The sequence below is a fragment of the Anomaloglossus baeobatrachus genome, chromosome 6, assembly GCF_048569485.1.
Source record: "Anomaloglossus baeobatrachus isolate aAnoBae1 chromosome 6, aAnoBae1.hap1, whole genome shotgun sequence".
Lineage (NCBI taxonomy): Eukaryota > Metazoa > Chordata > Amphibia > Anura > Aromobatidae > Anomaloglossus > Anomaloglossus baeobatrachus.
The window spans coordinates 158,996,485-159,016,071 of NC_134358.1; the positions used below are offsets into that span (position 1 = coordinate 158,996,485).

Here is a 19,587-nt window from a genome sequence, read left to right on the forward strand (position 1 = left end):
AGATTCTTAATGTCAGGCACGTTTGACCCGGCCATTAAGAATCTCCAATAAAGGGTTAAAAAAAAGACACCACACAGAGAAAAAATACTTTAATAGAAATAAATACACAGACACATTAGAGACTCCATCTTTATTACCCCCTGTCACCCCTCCACGATCCTGCTCTTCTGTCTTCTTTCTTTCTAGTGTAGTAGTAGGGACGATTGTAGTGAGGATGAGGTTCACCAGCCCATCACTTGGGGCTGGGGCATCTCATCCTCACTACAATCCTCACTAGTGTAGTAGTAGTGACGATTGTAGTGAGGAAGGATGAGATTCACCAGCTCATCACTTGGGGCTGGGGCATCTCATCCTCACTACAATCCTCACTAGTGTAGTAGTAGTGACGATTGTAGTGAGGAAGGATGAGATTCACCAGCTCATCACTTGGGGCTGGGGAACCTCATCCTCACTACAATCCTCACTACAATCGTGCAGCAGCGTGCAGCCTTCACTCCGTGAGTGATCAGTGCTGGCTGTCAGCGGTAACAGCGGTAACGCTGACAGACGCGTTACCATAGCAACGGTGCTCTCGGAGCCGCGGTTAGCGGTGACGTCACCGCTAACTGCGTTGCTATGGCAACGGTGATCTCCGTTAATGACCGGCTGTGTCAGCCGGTCCCTAACGGAACGGGGAGTCGACCGTGTGCTAGAGCATGTCGCCGGTACACGGCGATACACATATGTGCACCGTGTACCGGAGAGATGCACTCGCAGATCCTACATGACGTGTCATAGTCATGTGACCAGTCTGTAGCCAATGAGATAATAGCCACGTGACTGATCACATGGCTATTTTGACGTCACGATAGGTCCTGCATCTCTGCTGGCAGTGCAGGTCACCGGGAGGATTAAGCGATCATCGGATGGAATAGCGGCAGGAGACAGAGTGCAGAAGGGATCGCGGGGACCGGTAAGTGTTATGGCAATGTTTATTAACTGTTTGTGTACATTTATAATGCATTTTTATGTGTTTGTGATTGCCTCCCATTGTAGCCTATACGTTCGAGTTCGGTTCGTCGAACGTTCGACGAGCCGAACTCGAACGGGACCCCCGTTCGGCGAACCGGCCTCAAGCCGAACCGGGACCGGTTCGCTCATCTCTACTCATAAGTACAGTTGCCCTTTAAGTGCAAATATACATTTGATATGTGAATACACTTTGATTATTTTATCTTCAAACACTCATAAAGGATAAATCCAATAATACATTGTACAGTATACAATTCACTGTAGGCTTTATCTGTTGTCCGACTAAATTTTGGGCATGGAAGTAAAAGTACATTACCTGACAGCATAGTATTAAAATTTAAAGCGTTCACCAGAATGTTTATTAACATTTACAGCTTTATTCATCAAAGTATGAAAATCAGGTTGGAACAATTCCATGTTGATTCACACTCAGGTCTAATATTGAGTTTTGCCAGGCACTTTGTCTATACACATAATGTTGATATGTGTTCATTTATATTTTACAGCAAGTTAATTTATATTTAATAACTTGGAAAACAATCAGACGATTTATATAAAAGTCATGATGTGCTTTAATATGATAATTCTTACATGTTGCCCCCAAACTACACTGTTCTTGCATGAGTGCCAAGAGCATTTTACAGGGAAAACATACGTCTAGCAACTACACAGCTCTTCAAAGGTTAAAGAGATATGTATGTTAAGCAATAAACTTTTAGCTAAGGTCTTCACCATGTGCTACTTTACTTGATTTACTATTGGAGACATTGTTTCATTATGAAAAATGTTTGAATAACACCAGATGCAAACTCATGAGGTTTATTCTCTCTATTTCAGAAAGTGTGGTCCTTTGTGTAAGTGTGAATCAATCATGGTCGCGTGCAAAGGCGTCTGGACACAACCGTTTTGGAAAGGAGTAGTTGGCGAATTTCTGGCTATGCTCATATTTGTCCTTTTGAGTCTTGGTTCAACTATTAACTGGAGTCCAAAGGAAAGTCGTCAACCTGCAGACCTGGTTCTTATCTCACTCTGTTTTGGACTTAGCATTGCAACCCTAGTACAATGTTTTGGACATATTAGTGGAGGCCATATTAATCCAGCAGTCACTATTGCAATGGTGTGCATGAGGAAAATCAGCATCGCTAAGTCAGCATTTTATATTGTTGCACAATGTTTGGGTGCTATTGCAGGAGCAGGAATTCTCTACATTGTTACTCCATCAGAAGTTGCTGGGGATTTGGGCGTTACCAAGGTAATTATCACAACATATCCTTTTTGATCATTGTATGAGTTTTAGACTTATAAACCATAATTCATCAACTGCTGTTTTTTTTAAGTCACTTTCCATTTTGTCTTTGAGTATTAGTTATGTTTTTGGAGCCAACATCTTCAAAATAGTTCACAAGATTCTTAACCATTTCCTCACATTGGATACCGTTTTTTGTGGTGTTTTCCCACAAGTGGATGCACTAGTTTCATGCTGGCGATCGTGCAGGCACAGTAACTGTTCCCACGTGATCGCTGTTAGGAGCTCAACTTAAGTGATAGCTGAACTCCAGCTGTCAAAGCTAGGGCCGATGCCTGCACCACACCAGGCTGTTTAATCCCATAAATGAGGCCATCAATAGCATTCACAGCATTCAGGAGGTTGTGAAAAGGGAGAGCAATCCCTCTCCCTAATAGAATCACGGGGGCCTGATCATTGCCATGGCAACCTAAGGTTAAATGATGACCTGGAAGTCGCCTGGCTATGCTTGTGCAACAGCGATCAAACCAATAAAAGTTAATGTCCTATATGGAGACTAAGTAAAAAAAGTAAAAACAAAAGTTTTAAAATACTGTAAAAATATTTTTTACAAATCCCCAAATCGATAACAATAAAATAAAAAAATGAACACGTGTATTTAAATTAAAAAAAAGCACACATATTTGGTATTGCCACATCCAGAATGACCTGATTTATTAATCTGTTACACTACTAGTTAACCCCCTCAGTGAACACCGTATAAAAAAGTACCAAAAATTAGGTTTTTTCATCATACCCCCATAAAAAAGTGGAATAAAACACTATTAAATAGCCAAATATAAATAAATATGGTATCACTGAAAAAGTCATCATGTCCCGCAAAATAGAAGCTGCCATACAGCTCCACCAGCAGAAAAATAAAAAAAGCTATGCCTGTCAGAATATAGCAATGCAAAAATCATTTTTTATATATATATATATATATATATATATATATATATAAATAACTGTTTTGTGTAGAGGAGGCAAAACATTAAAAAACAACATATAAATGTGGTATCCCTGTAATTGCACTGAAATGAAGAAAAAATACATCTCATCACTTATTCTGCACAGTGAATGGCATCAAAAATAAATAAACTGAATTCTTGACCTGCTATTATTTTTTTATTCTGCCTCCCAAAGATCACAGTAAGGGGTACTTTGCACGCTGCAACATCGCAGGCCGATGCTGCGATGCCGAGCGTGATAGTACCCGCCCCCGTCGCAGCAGCGATTTCCATGTGATAGCTGCCGTAGCGAACATTATCGCTACGGCAGCTTCACATGGACTCACCTGTCCTGCGACCGTCGCTCTGGCCGGTGACCCGCCTCCTTGTTAAGGGGGCAGGTCGTGCGGCGTCATAGCGACGTCACACGCCAGGCGGCCAATCGGAGCGGAGGGGCGGAGATGAGTGGGATGTAAACATCCCGCCCATCTCCTTCCTTCCGCATATCCTACGGAAGCAGCAGTGACGCCGGTAGGAGATGTTCCTCGCTCCTGCGGCTTCACACGCAGCGATGTGTGCTGCCGCAGAAGCGAGGAACAACATCGGACTGTCGCGTCAGCGTAATCATGAATTACGCCGACGCTGCACCGATGATACGATTATGACCCTTTTGCGCTCGTTAATCGTATCATCGAGCCTTTACACACTACGATGTCGCATGCGATGCCGGAAGTGCGTCATTTTCAATTTGACCCCACCGACATTGCACCTGCGATGTCGTAGTGTGCAAAGCCCGCCTAAGGCTCGGCTCACATTTATCCTGTTCTCTACTCTGAGCACTTACTCCGGGGTTTCCATGTAAATCTCTGAAATTCAGATGGAACTACTGACAGAACATTCACTAAAATGAAGCAAATGGAGACATTGTTGACTTTCTCTTGCCTATAATCCAGCAGTGTCTGGCTTTTTAAATGTTTATAAAAGTTGGCCACAATTTTGGGCACTTCTGAAAAGAGTGACATAACTAAAAAAGGCCAGATGCAGTCCTGCTGCCTCAATCTAGTGAATGGATCCCTCGGGAGTGTCATCTGAATAATGTTATTAGGAGAGTAAGACATAAACCCCAAAGTAAGTGCTCAGCGTAGAGTTCAGGATACATGTGTTCCAAAATGTCATGTAAAATGTTCCTATATAAAGCTTTAACTCATTCCGCACAATATAAAACAAGCCTTCACTCAGGTCCATCATCTGTCAATGGAAATCTAGGGGGCTTCCACATTACTGGTAACAGAAAGGCTCTGAAAAAACATTGTGGCTTCCCCATAAAAAAACACCAAAATCTGCACTATAATATGGTGTTCCTTCCCTTCTGAGCTTTTCCTTGTGCCTGAAAGTAGTATCTGACTACATATACGGAATTGGTGCACTAAGGCGAAAATGTATAACAAACTGTGTAGCCCATTTTTTTCTTACTAGCTATTATAAAAATTAAAATTTGAAGGCTAAAAACATTTTAGTGGTAAAAATGTTTAACAATTGTATAAAATTCTGTGAGGCACATATGGTGTCAACATGCTTGCTGTACCTCTAGATTAATTAATTGAGGGGTGTAGTTTGTAAAATGAGGTCTTTTATGGGGGTTTGCTTTTCTAGCACCTAAGCTACTCTGTCAATGTGACATGGCACCCTCAAACCATTCCAGCAAAATCTGCACTGCAATATATCACTCCTTCCCTTCTGAGCTTTGCACTGTGCCTCAAAAGTAGTTTTCAACCACATATGGGGTATTGGAGAACTCAGGTGAAACTGTGTAACATTTTCTACTTTTAATTTTCTCGTAATACCCTGTTGAAAATTAAAAACTTAGGACAAAAGCAACATTTCATTGCAAAAAGTGGGACATTTTAATTTACTCAAACCAATGTTATACAATTATGAGATCACCTGAAAGTGAAAAATGCTTACTGCACCCTTACATAAATTCTCTGAGTGGTGTAGTTTCCAAAATGGAGTCACTTGTGGGGGTTTCTCCTGTGTTGACATGTCAGGGGCTTTTCAAATGTGACATGGTGTCTGCAATTTATTAAAGCCAAAATGATACTCCGAAATTCAAGTATCACTCTTTTCCTTCTGAACCATGCCATGCACACAAAAAGTAGTTTTCAACCACATATGCACATAGGTGTATGCAGTGGACTTGCACAAGAAAGTGTATAGTCCATTTTCTCCTGTTACACTTATTGAAATTAAAAATATGGGCAAAAACAATATGTTTGTGGTAAAAAATTATTTTGTCATTTTCAACTTTAAAAAATTCTGTGGAGCAACTGTGGATTCAAAGTGCTCACCACACCTCTAAATTAATTCCTTGAGGGGTGTAGTTTCCAAAACGGGGTTACTTGTGAGGGCTTCCATTGTTTAAGCACATCAGGACTCAGCAAATACAACATGGCGTCAACTACTTACTTCAGACAATTTTCTGCTCCAAAAGTTGAATGGTGCTCCTTCCCCTTCTGAGTTCTGCCATGCACCCAAATAGTAGTTTTTGACCACATATGGGGTATCAATGTACTCAGAAGAAATTATGCAATAGTGTATGATGGGGGGGTTTCCATTGTTTAGGCCCATCAAGAGTTCTTGAAATTGCTGATAACATTTTAACCCTTCTAACTTCCTAACAAAAAAATGTTTAAAAAACTGTGTTGATGTAATGTAAGCATGTGGGATTTATTAAGCCATAACTCTCTGTTTTAGGGGCATAATAACTAAAAGTTTTAAAATTGCAAAATTTTAAAAATTTGCCCCAAAATTACGATATTTTTACAAATAGATATAAAAAATTTCAATCTAAATTTACTACTATAGTAATGTACCAAATGTTACAAAAAAAAATCTGTCTCAGAATCACTGGGATCCGTTGAAGAGTTCCAAAGTTCTTAACACATAGAATGACAACGGTCAGAATTTTAAAATTTAGCCTTGTCATTAAGGTGAACACAGGCTTTGGCAGTAAGGGGTTAAATCTGGTGCAAAGTCTTAAAAGTCTTTTTTTTTCTGCCTTGAACTATTTTGTGACTTTTTGGTGCAAACAGTTGCACGTTTTTCAAAATGCTCTCATACTCAAAAGTAAACCAGGGATAGGGGGACTGGGGAAAGTTGCATCAAATTCAGTGAATTTGTAAAAAGTCCTATTGATAAATCAGCCGAAAACATCTGGAATCGCTAAATTCTGCAACAAAGTGGAAGACAAAAAAGCAGATGAGCACATATAAAATAGACTTCAAAAATGGTACAAATATTATGAATTGGATGCAATCAAAAAAAGCAGTAAGCATTTTTTAAAGACATGGATAACCTGCTGAAAATTGTTGTTTCTAATAATATGTCATAATACACACATAACATAAAAATTATTTTAGCGTTCTCGACTCAAGCCAATAAATATAGTATGTCACAAAAGTGAGTAAACCCCTCACAGCTTTGAAAAATATTTTATTATATTTTTTTCATGGACAACACTGAAGATATTCCATTTGATACAATGTAAACTAGTCAGTGTACAGCTTGCATAACAGTGTAAATTTGGTTTGCCTTCTAAATAACTCAACACACAGCCATTAATGTCAAAACCGCTGGTAATAAAAGTGAGTACACCCCTATGTGATAATGGCCAAATTGTACTCAATTAGCCATTTTCCCTCCCTTGGTGTAATGTAACTCATTAGTGTTAGAAGGTCTCAGGTCTGAATTTAGAGCAAGTGTGTTACATGTGGTGTTATCACTCACACCCACTCTCATACTGGTCACTGGTAAGGTAAATCACCTCATATAAAAACAAAAAGAATTCCTCCTCTACATGAAGATGGTCTAGGCTGTGAGAAGATTGCCAACACCCTGAGACTGAGCTACAGCAGGGTGGCCAAGACCATACAGCGGTTTAACAAGACAGGTTTCACTCAGGACAGACCTCGCCATGGGCGACCAAACAAATTGATTGCACATGTCCAGTGCCCTATCCAGAGGTTGTCTTTTCAAAATAGATGTGTGTAGAAACATAGAGTGCTGCCAACATTGTTGCAGAGGTTATAGGGGGGTGGAGCATCAGTCTGTCAGTGCTAAGATCATATGCTGCACATCACAATAAAGTGGTCTGTATGGCTTTCATCCCAGAAGGAAGCCTTTTCTTATCATGATGCACAAGAAAACCCACGAACAGTTTGCTGAAGACATGCAGACCCTGGATATGGATTACTGGAAACATGTCCTGTGGTATGATGAGATCAAAATAATCTTATTTGGTTCAGATGGTGTCAAGCGTGTGTGGCGGCAATCAGGTGAGGAGTACATCGACAGGTGTATTTTGCTTACAGTCACATATGGTGGTGAGGGTGTTAAGGTTTTCGGCTGCATGAGGGCTGCTGGCTGTGGGGATCTACAGTTTGAGGGGACCATAAATACCGTCTTGTACTGGAACATACTGAAAAAGGTATTTTGTGGATCAGCTCACCTCTAGATTTGCTGTGGCCGGTTTTAGAGATCAGTGCACGGACTGTCAGTGGGCCGGATCCCGGGATAAATGAAGCAAGAAAAAATGTTTCATCCAGCACTTGAAGATATAGTATCCCAATTCCATGAAATTCACGGACTTCATAAAAACATTATTGATTTTATTGGTGTACAAAAGTACAAATAATTAAAATCATTGCGTCTTACGTGTTTCAAGCCGAACAAGGGCTCTTACTCATATAATAACGCAAGTAGACAAACTAAAAACAGTTTATACACCATACCAGGAAGAGGAAAAATCACCCCACCTCCAGCTAATTAATCTACGCATCCAGATGGATCATCAGGGTGTGAACACATAACCAGCAAAGTTCATCATGAATCCCAAGAAAAATTCCCTTCACATAGTGAGTGAATGAAGAGAAAAACACCAAAAAAGCATTTTATGTTCAAGGGATTACTAGCAAAAAACATTATATCATATGAGGCATACATTTGGACATATACATATCAGATCAAACATATGCATCACAGTAAACTCCAAGGGATACAAAAAATAAAAAAAAAAATTAAATAAGTATATGTCCAAAGGTATGAATCACAGGCATTAAACACATTTTTGTGTACAAATATTATCAAAAAATTATTACCAGAAAATGTTGTATACAACAACATCAAGACATTTTTTTTGAAAAACACGGTGGTTGCACGGATAGTTTAACTGTGTCAGTTCTAGAAAAGGTCTCATGGTTACGTAGGGGTGGAGATTGGATCTCTCGCTTGAGAGCTAGGGAGGCTTTCTGGATTTCACGCCTCCAGACCAGTAGCCCCTCTGGCCTTAATTATAAGACAGATTTGCTATATTATTACTAAGATTTGTCATACACTGTCTCATCATCTTAGACATCTGTTATGTTTATTTTGTATGATATTGATTCATCCATTTTATGGTACAGAAAGTCTATTTGGTATATATTCTCTTTTACGATGTTGATGTATATGACATTTTCTGATAATAATTTTTTGATAATAATATTTGTACACAAAAATTTGTTTAATGCCTGTGATTCATACCTTTGGACATATGCTTATTTAATTTAATATATTTTTTTAATTTTTTGTATCCTTTGGAGTTTACTGTGATGCATATGTTTGATCTGATATGTATATGTCTAAATGTATGCCTGATATGATATAATGTTTTTTGCTAGTAATCCTTTGAACATAAAATGCTTTTTTGGTGTTTTTCTCTTCATTCACTCACTATGTGAAGGGAATTTTTCTTGGGATTCATGATGAACTTTGCTGGTTATGTGTTCACGCCCTGATGATCCATCTGGATGCATAGATTAATTATCTGGAGGTGGGGTAATTTTTCCTCTTCCTGGTATGGTGTATAAAGTGTTTTTAGTTTGTCTACTTACGTTATGCTATGAGTAAGAACCCTTGTTCGGCTTGAAACGCGTAAGACGCAATGATTTTAATTATTTGTACTTTTGCACACCCATAAAATCAATAATGTTTTTATCAAGTCCGTGAATTTGGGATACTATATATTCAAGTGCTGGATGAAACATTTTTTATTGCTTCATACTGAAACAGAGCATGATATCCTTCCTTCAGAAACTGGACTGCATGGCAGGATTCCAACATGATAATGACCCCAAACACTCCACCAAGACGACCACTGCATTGCTAAAGAAACTGATGGTAAAGGTGCTGGACTGGCTAATCATGTCTCCACACCTAAACCCTATTGAGCATCTGTGGGACATCCTCAAATGGAAGGTGGAAGATTACAAGGTGTCTAACATCCACCAGCTCCGTGATGTCATCATGGAGGTGTGGAAGATTATACCTGTGAAGGTGTAGTGAACTCCATGCTCAAGAGAGTTAAGCCAGTGCTTGAAAATAATGGTGGCCACACAAAATATTGACACCTTAGGCCCAATTTTGCCACTTTCATTCAGGGGTGTACTCACTTTTGTTGCCAGCGGATTAAAAATTAATGGTTGTGTGTTGCATTATTTAGAGGACACCCCAAATTTCCACTGTTATACAAGTTGTACACTGACTACTTTACAATGTATCAAAGTGTCATTTCTTCATATTTTCCCATGAAAATGCACAATAAAATATTTTCAAAAATGTGAGGGGTGTACTCACTTTTGTGATATACTGTATATTCTAGAAGCCAAGAACAGACACAGAATAGAAAATACTTTGCTTATTCTTGCAAAAAAATGAAATCTGACCAGTCATGACATGAATCCCTAATGCAATGCTTGACTTTACAGTAAATTGACCCTACTTTTGATATCCATAGGTTAACAAGATGCTTTCCCCTGGACATGGGATCCTTGTTGAATTGGTAATAACCTTTCAACTGCTATTTACAATTTGTGCAAGCTGTGATTCAAAGCGTAATGATATTACCGGGGCTGTAGCATTGGCCATTGGATTTTCTGTGGCCATAGGACATTTATTTGCTGTAAGTATAGAGTTTTATTAATTTCTGGTTACTTTTATGATCTTTTTGTCACATTGTAACATTAGCAATGGACAACAGCTGTGAGGCCATGTGGATAGCAAATAGGGGTCTCCATGTGTCGGAAAGGAGAGCAACTACAGCAAAGACCCCAGTTCATCTATCTATGCTATAGGCGCTTCACTTACAGCAGGAGCTTACTACAACAATATTGACTCATATAAATGGCAGTCAGCGGAAGGCTAGGTTCCGATGAAACTATGCACAATCGTCTATTCTTCCCTCAGTGAAAGATGATTTTTCATTTTTAGTATCAACTGTATACAACCCATATGTCAGCTGTGTATCCGTTTTTACATCCATATGCAATCCTTATATCTGATTTGCACATCCGTTTTTCACATGAACAAATTAATAAATAATAAACAGCCAAATACGATGTCCTATCGTAATAATTGTAATGAATCCATGAGAAAATCTTGACATATGGACAGTAACCATTGTGTGATCCGTTCTTTACTTATTGATGAGTCTTATTTGGAATATGAATGAAAGTAGTACATGTTGCAAATTTTTTATATGAAGACCATCGGTTCATGTGTAAAAACATTCATGTGAACTACCACATTGATTTGTATTGGTCAGTGTGCTGTCCGTATACGATTCATGTTGCATGCAGTCTGCACCGAGAGTGATTGTTCATCTGAAACTGCTCATAAGTCCTAATAAACAGAAATGGCAGTCAATGTAATACAACGACTGTTTAAGTTCATCAGAGTCATTCATAGCTTTTGGTTTGTATTTGTTGTTACTTTTAACTACTTGTTATTTGTACTTTTAAACAAATCAGTGTCTGAGTCCGGAGTTTAGGTTCTGTACATATGTTAATGTGTCGCCCTCATGCCAGCAGCCATGCTGCCCGGATCTGAATCTGCGGTATGGCTCGAGGGACTCTACCGGACCCGGGGGTCACGCGGACACTTCGAATAAAAGGGGGGCGTGTATTTGTGTGGGTGTTGTTGAAAACTGTTTGTGACGCCACCCACGGTGCGTGGTGAGATGTAGCACCACTGCTTCTGCTGTGGGGCTCCCGGGGGTGATGGGCTGGTAGCTGGATATTAACCCCTCCGTGGGCAGGGATGGATGCCCTGGGGCCAATGTCTGTGTGCAGGGGATGATAACGGCAGGGGCCAGTGGACCCGGTCAGGCCGGGGATGTTACTCACAGTTGAATAAATCACACAAGCCCTTTGGTAAACCAAGGTGATGGTGGCCGGCTGCCGCAGACGGGTGTATCTGGTCCCACACCCGGGCCGGTGGTCAATGACCCTTTCCTCTGCACTTTGTGTTTTCTTGTGTTAGACTTCCCGGTGTGTAACGCAGGAGTCTGCTCCCGGTCCTTTGGTTGGGAGCCGTGCCCGTCAGACGCTGACCCGTGGGATCTACCAGGCCCTGGCAGATGTCCTATCCCTCTCTGTGGGTGGTTGTCTACTTTTCGGGACTTAGGTTGGGACAGGACCTGGAATCCTGCCCTCAATCAGTTAATTAGCTAGTCCGTCATTGCCGGTCCTGGCTTCAGGGTCCGAGTACCCCCTTGTGTGCACGGTTTCCGGGTCGGTTCTCTGGTGTCGGTACCGGTGGGCTACAACCCTGCCCCGGTCCACCTCGGATCTCCAGCAGCCGTCTCCCCATCTCCTGCTGGCACTGACCACTGTCTGCCACCTAGCCAATGTGTCAGGGCTCCGACCCTGACATTTGTCAGCTTGAACTTCAGGCCTTGGCTGCCTGAGCTTGACTCCTCCACTCCACTCCTGAACGTGACTCAAGACTTCTCTCTCTGTTTTCCTGCTCTCCAGACCCCTAGGTGGGCATTTTTTTTCCGCCTGGTCCCGCCCACTGGTGTGTCTGTCCTTCTCTGAGGGGGAGACTGGGATTTTGTCGGCTGGTTTAACCCTGTGTGGGAGCGGTGTTATACGGGGGCCTAATCTGTGTGACTACCTGGTTTTGCCAGGGTGTCATATTCCCCCTTGGTTTAATACAGACCATCCGCAGGCTGTCCGACCACCACCGTTTATTATTTTTTTAACTGGAACTGTGAAAAAAGGATAAAAACAGGATACAATTATACAGTAATAACATTTATACAATTTCTTTCCTTACGGGAGGCACCAATCTTAAATGTTGCATAACTTTACGGAAGAGGACGGACTGGACCACCTTCTTGCCGTGCCCATCCAAGCAAACCTGACCCTGGTGCCACCCCTAAGAACTGGTTGGCACCCCTTTTCCCAAGTCCAGGAACGGGTCCGGGTGATACCCACACGGGCCGGGTAAAAAGTTCCTTACCCGGCAGTCTATCTCAAGCGCCCCAAGTCCAGGGACCCCTGGTCTGGAGGGTAGTCACCGGTTTCAGTAGCGACTGGGCCTCGGCCAACTCCACCGCAGTCCCTTCCTCCAATCAGCCTCTCCAGAGGATGCTGCGGGACAAGAAGGTTGGTCAGGGTGTATTTACCAAGCCCAAAAGTTTTTGGGTTGGCTTTCCAGTCCAAAGCCATGGTTCATGTAAAAACTGAAGAAATCCAACGGGGTTTAACTGGGGTAGCCGGGAACCCCTTACTCATCATCTTCCGGTCTTGGCAATGGCAGAGAGGGGTAGATGTACAACTGCTCACCAGCGGCTGCCCACCTCCTTACATCGAGGGCGAACCACCCCCTCTCTCCGCAGTGCCGGGTATAAGAGACCAGCTCTCCGGGCTCCAGGTCTCGATCCGGGTGGCCTGTAGGCAGATGAGGGGCCACATCTCTCCAGGTTACAAAAATCTCGGCCTCCAGGCCCGGCTCGTAAATAAAGCCCCATCCCTTCTGGGGGTTAAAATGCTGAAACTGTCCTTGATACGTCAGACCCCGCACCCGGAAAATTGCCTGCCTGAGGTTGTCCTTCTCCAGGTAGGTGCGGGCTAGTACTTCCGCCTTCCTCTTCTCCCGGACTGTGATCTCGGTCTTCAGCTGTTGCCACTGTCGCTCCCAATATGGGGCACTGGTTCCATGCTCCACCTCCGCCTGCTCAGGGGCTTGAGGTTTTTCTCTAGTTCACAGCTTAGTCAAAGGGTTTGGAAGAGAAAGCCATAATCACTAAAAAAAATTGTAAAGCTGCTTTTACACGTTGTGATCAAATTAAGTTTTTTTGTGAAGATTAATGTATGAGGAAAAGAGAATAGTGTTATACATATATATATATATATATATATATATATATATATATATATATATATATATATATATATGTATGAGGAAGTGGTGATGGCCAACTCACTGAATGAATTTAAGAGAGGAATGGATGCTTTTTTTGATAGCAAAAGTATAGAAGGTTATAAATAGCATAATATTACAGGTAGATAGAAGAGCGACCAAGATTATTAGAGGAATGGGTGGGCTGCAATACCAAGACAGGTTATTAAACTTGGGGGTTATTTAGTTTGGAAAAACAAAGGCTTAAGGGGGATCTAATCACAATGTATAAATATATGAGGGTACAGTACAGAGACCTTTCCAAAGATCTCTTTACACCTAGGCCTGCGACTGGAACACGAGGGCATCCGCTACGTCTTGAGGAAAGAAGGTTTAATCATAATCACAGACGAGTATTCTTTACTGTACGAGCAGTGAGACTATGGAACTCTCTGCCGCATGATGTTGTAATGAGTGATTCAATACTAACATTTAAGTAGAGCCTGGATACCTTTCTTGAAAAATTTAATATTACCAGTTATGTATATTAGATTTTATGACAGGGTGTTGATCCAGGGAACTAGTCTGATTGCCGTATGTGGAGTCAGGAAGGATTTTTTTTCCCCATTGGAGCTTGTTTGACACATTGGGGTTTTTTTTGCCTTCCTCTGGATCAACATGTTAGGCGGGCTTTGCACACTACGACATCACAGGTGCTAGGTCGGTGGGGTCAAATTGAAAATGACGTACTTCCGGCATTGCATGCGACATCGTAGTGTGTAAAGGCTCGATGATACGATTAACGAGCGCAAAAGTGTCGTAATCGCATCATCGGTGCAGCGTCGGCGTAATCCGTGATTACACTTACGCGACGGTCCGATGTTGTTCCTCGTACCTGCGGCAGCACACATCGCTGTGTGTGAAGCCACAGGAGCGAGGCACATCTCCTAACGGCGTCACTGCGGCTTCCGTAGGATATGCGGAAGGAAGGAGGTGGGCGGGATGTTTACATCCCGCTCATCTCCGCCCCTCCACTCCTATTGGCCGCCTGCCATGTGACGTCGCAGTGACGCCGCACGACCCGCCCCCTTAATAAGGAGGCGGGTCGCCGGCCAGAGCGACGGTCGCAGGACAGGTGAGTCCATGTGAAGCTGCCGTAGTGATAATGTTCGCTACGGCAGCTATCACAAGGATATCGCAGTTGCGACGGGGGCGGGGACTATCGCGCTCGGCATCGCAGCATCGGCTTGCGATGTCGTAGTGTGCAAAGTGCCCCTTAGGCTACGGGTTGAACCAGATGGACTTAGAGTCTCCCTTCAACCTTAAAAACTATAATATCTTTAAGGTCAATTGAAGACTTTGTAGTACTTGTACTTTCAATTAGCAGCAAATCTTAGAAATGGATAATCTGGATAATCTGGAAAATTCAAATCTTAAAAGATTCCTTCATTGCTACCAAAAAAAGAAAAGTCATTCTCAATCTGTACTATCCTGGGATTTCAGATCTGAAACTTCTAGATACCTACAGGACGAGGATAGCATTCCAGAATCTCGATCTCAGAGTAGTCGAGTGTCCCAAGTATTAGTCCCTCAGTGATCAGCAAGGTATGCACCATTCTAAGGGTAAGGGTTGTAAAAAAAAAAAAAAAAAAAAGATTACCATTTAACAAGATGTCCCTGGAGAAATATTACATCTTTATACCATGTAAGGCAGTAGATAGAAAAAAATAGAAATTGAGAGTATTAGGCATTAAAAACTCTTGTTTTCTTTATTTTTCACAAAATGTTATGAACATATTCCTAACATTTCTCTTTACAAACAATGGAAGGAAGAAAAGGGTTAATCTCCTGCGCCACTAAACCAGTCCAAATGATGTCGATAAAATATGATTTTTTTTGGTCACCGAGTTTCAACGCCCTTTCATTTCATTCTCTGAGGGCTTTGAAACGCATTGACCAATGAATCATATTTTATCTACATCATTTGGATTGGATTGGCAACTCAGGAAATTAACCCATTTCTTCCTTCCATTGTTTGTATCTCCACATGGGTTCTGCAGTGGCCTCAGGCGTGTTATGGTGGTTGTGACTTGCACAACCGCACAAGGTGAGCCTCTCTGAGTTATTGCTCCTTTAATTTTAATTGAATAAGACCCTATTTTGCGTGATTTCTTTTTCCAGCTCCTATTTACTAACATTTCTCTTTACATGCCAATCTGTTATTAGATCAATTATACCGGCGCCAGCATGAATCCAGCTAGATCTTTTGGACCAGCTGTTATTATGAACATTTGGGAGAATCACTGGGTAATATCTGCCATGCTATGTATTTGCATACTTTGCTGACTTACTTGTAAATGTATTCTCTATTTCTGTTGGCATGTCTCAGGAGTTATCTGCTCAATGATCCTATACACAGAGGTTTCTATGATGTCTGGTTATGAAACCATGAGCATTATGTGTGATGCTGTTTCCAAATTATGGTAATGCCAGGGTATCGCCATTAAACAAATGTCTACTTTAGCAACACCATACACCACCATGCATCACAAGACACCTCCTCAAAACAATCACCAAAATGCAAGAAAGTATAGTCACCCATGGTCCTAGCAATAAAAAAATTAAACATCTGAGATCAGAGTTTTCTTTAATTACACTTATCAGAAAATGAGAACAAGACATTGATAATCATAATACAATAAAATCTAAAAAAATTATATGTGTATTCAAGCTCATAGACGTTTAATTCCCAAACAGTACTAAGTTGATAAGTAATACCTGTTTTAAACAATGTTTAAAAATGTAAAAAATAGTAAAAACTTACACCATTAAAAATTTTGTATGTAAAAACAAAAGTCCATATCTAATATATCCAAGCTACAAAATGATCTCATTATTTAAATGGAATCTGTCACCAGGTTTTTGCTTCTCCATCTGAGAGCAGCATGACATATGGGCAAAGACCCAAATTCTAGTGATGTATCACTTCCTTTTCTGGGTGCTGCACTTTTGATTAAAAACTATTTTATCTGCTGCACATTTACCAGCTCTCTTTATGCTGGGCTCTGTATAACCCCACCCACAACACTTATTAGCTGCCAATCGATGGTGGGGGTGGGGTTGGACTACCTAGCAGCATGCCAATTAGTCTCTATTAATGATAATCTTCTGCTGATAAAACAGTGATTTTATAAAAAACTATGCTAAGTAGAAGAGTAAGTGACGCATCCCTGGAGTCAGGGTCTCGGACCCTACAATTATACTGCTTTCAGATTAGTTAGCAAAAACCAGCTGACAGAATGCCATTTGCCTGTGCACTCAGTGCGAAGAAAAGAAATGCCATAATTGCTATTATTTTTGTCCATTACAACTCCCAATAATATGAGTTTATGTATTTCAAAAGGTACCAGTGAAAATGTAACTTATCCCACAAATTTTTTTTTTTAACAAACCTATGTCACTGGAAAGATTATTTTAAGTAATTTGTTTTAGTGTCACCATTTTCTCAGAGCCTTAAAGTTTTTTTTTTAATAAAGTGTTTTTTATACCAAATATAAATTTTGTATCTCTTTAAATGTACTGATCCACTGAAGTTCACAAATTATTTGTTCACACAATGATAGAAAGAAAAAACAAAATGCAACATTTTTACTTTTCTTAAACGAGGGGTACCAAAAATTTAGACCCTGTGTGTACATAAAAAATATTTCTGCAGAGAGGAAAATACAATTTAAAATGTTCACCTACCTAATATATATATGGAGTGATGATATACTGACAGTGTTTCCTCCTCGAGAACCAGTGATCATGTAATCGCTGAGTTTAGGGAGAAAGAGGGAGCTGCTGTGTCCTAGAAAACTCATTCAGCTCTACCGTGGAAGCTGGATTTCCCCTGTAACTGGGGGTAACTAATATACCTACCCAGTTAAAGGGTAAATCAGCAATAAAAATAATGTATTAATATGATCAAATGCCCCCCAAAGGTTTTTTTTTAAAAAACTTATGGGGAAGGCACAATAAGTAAAATGAATAAAAAAAAATAAATGAACAAAGCAAGAAAATAATAAGCAAAACAAAAAGAAATTGAACACCTCTGGCCAAATTGCTGTTTATAGCTCCAGCCTTGTCAGAAAATATATATATATCCACTATATAAAAATTACTTCTACAGAGTGGGAATTACAACTTAAAATATTTTTAGCAAACATTTGAAATTGTAAAAAAATGTAAGAATTTGAAAATAGACACACATTCCCTATTGTTCTTTACATTTTACCATAGTATCAACAACAAAATAAAAGAAATATAAAAATAACATGAAAATGAAATTGAAAATTAGGCTCCACACAATGTGAAAAAAACTTTTTAAATATCTAATAGAGAAAAAATGTTAAGCCATTAAAAGATGAAATCCAAAAATGTGCCTGGTCAGGAATGGTGGTAACTAGACTGGTCTTGAAATGATTAAATGAGTTTCCATGCCCTACTAGCCAGTGTTAATGATAATAAATTTAGAGTTGGGTGAATAGTAACTATTCGTGCTCGAATGATGCTTACCGAATACCGAGTACTATTCCAGTATTCATCACTACAAGAAAAATGCTCCGGTTCCCCATTGACTTGCATTAGATTTGTAATGCATACTGGAATAGTACTTTAGGATTCGTTACGAATAATTTGAACATGAATAATTACTATTCTCCCATCACTAATAATAATCATCTCATTTATCTTTTCCTAGGTGTACTGGGTTGGCCCTGTGATTGGAGCAGTTCTGGCAGGATTGCTCTATGAATATATCTTCTGTCCAGATGTTGAACTCAAGAATCGCTTAAAGGAGGTCTTAAATAAGGCTACACAGTCTAAAGGGAAATACAGTGAAGTGGAAGAAAGTAAAAGTCAGATAGATTCAGATGACCTATTACTGAAACCGGGAATTGTCCATGTTTTAGATGAGAAAAAAGGGAAGGACACCTCTGGTGAGGTGCTGTCATCCGTGTGACTAGAACCGGAAGCCAGAGAAAAGCCGAAACCATCACCGACATTTTTTCCAATCAAGGAAACCGATATATTATAAAGCAGCTCTATTATGTAAAAATACTTATATCATTCACTAAGCATTTCTATGAAAGCCTGAATCCGCCACAGTGTAAAAACAACTACTATATGACACATGCACGTATTCTTTGGACACTGTCTTTTTGGCAAATCTAAGGTAAATAAGAGTGATCCTTAATTTAACAAGAAGTCAATATTGAGCCTCAAATCTGCCCGTTTAGCATCTAGATTGACAGTGCACATTAGTTTAAAGTGCCCACTGGCAAATTCAAACAAATGGTTTTTCCTCCGGCAAATAATTGGTTGTTGTCAGCGCTGATTAAGATATCCCCCTATTTAATCACTATCTGGAGAACAGCAAATGCACAACAGAACTATCATTTAAGATGAAATATAATTATTACAATCTTTTTTTGTATTTTGAAAATATATATATATATCATTTTTTCACTTCGTTTTGTTTAATAGTAAACTTTTGAGAAAGTACTTTACAGATGAAGAAGCAGCCAGAGAAAACATCAAATGGCTTGAGGAGAAGAAAAATCTTTAAGCACCATTTTTTTCCTGTCTATGTCTTTTTCCCTTTGTTTGATTTGTTGAATGGCTAGCTATTTATCAGGACCATGCAAAAAAAAAAGGTCTGAATCACACTCTAAAAATAGACCTTTCTCTTAGTTTTATGCACTTTCATTGTATGATTCTTTAGTTATTTGATTGTTTGATTGAAAATGTTTAGATGTAAGATATAATTGAAGATGTTGGCATTTTAAAGTTGTTTTCTCTATAAAATCGCTATACCATTATAAATCCCATCATAGGTACTACATAGTACTGTAGCCTAGATGTAATTGTACATCTCTTTAATCAATCAAGTAGATATTTAAATATGGAAGATATAATTTTATAGCCTTGACAAAAAAATATTGTCTCGCTCACTTCTGCTACTGTTTGCATTTAAATGTATACCCTATCAGGAACTTAGAAATTAATGAGTCAGTTTTCTAAGAAAATCCATAAAAAGGAGGGACACCGGGTAGTGTATATTCCTGATGTCTCTGAAAT

At 40.0% G+C, this 19,587-nt stretch overlaps 1 protein-coding gene across 2 annotated transcripts in view; it reads left to right on the forward strand.

Annotated features, from left to right (window-relative positions):
- AQP4 (aquaporin 4) overlaps positions 1–19,165 on the forward strand; it is a 76,863-nt gene extending 57,698 nt beyond the window's left edge. For both annotated transcript variants that reach the window (XM_075316368.1, XM_075316369.1), the window contains exons 2-5: positions 1,849–2,263; positions 10,079–10,243; positions 15,694–15,774; positions 18,209–19,165. In XM_075316368.1, the coding sequence (XP_075172483.1) occupies positions 1,849–2,263; positions 10,079–10,243; positions 15,694–15,774; positions 18,209–18,469 (922 nt within the window). In that variant the 3' untranslated portion in view covers positions 18,470–19,165. The remainder of the gene's footprint in view (positions 1–1,848; positions 2,264–10,078; positions 10,244–15,693; positions 15,775–18,208) is intronic.
- Positions 19,166–19,587: the final 422 nt, after the last annotated feature.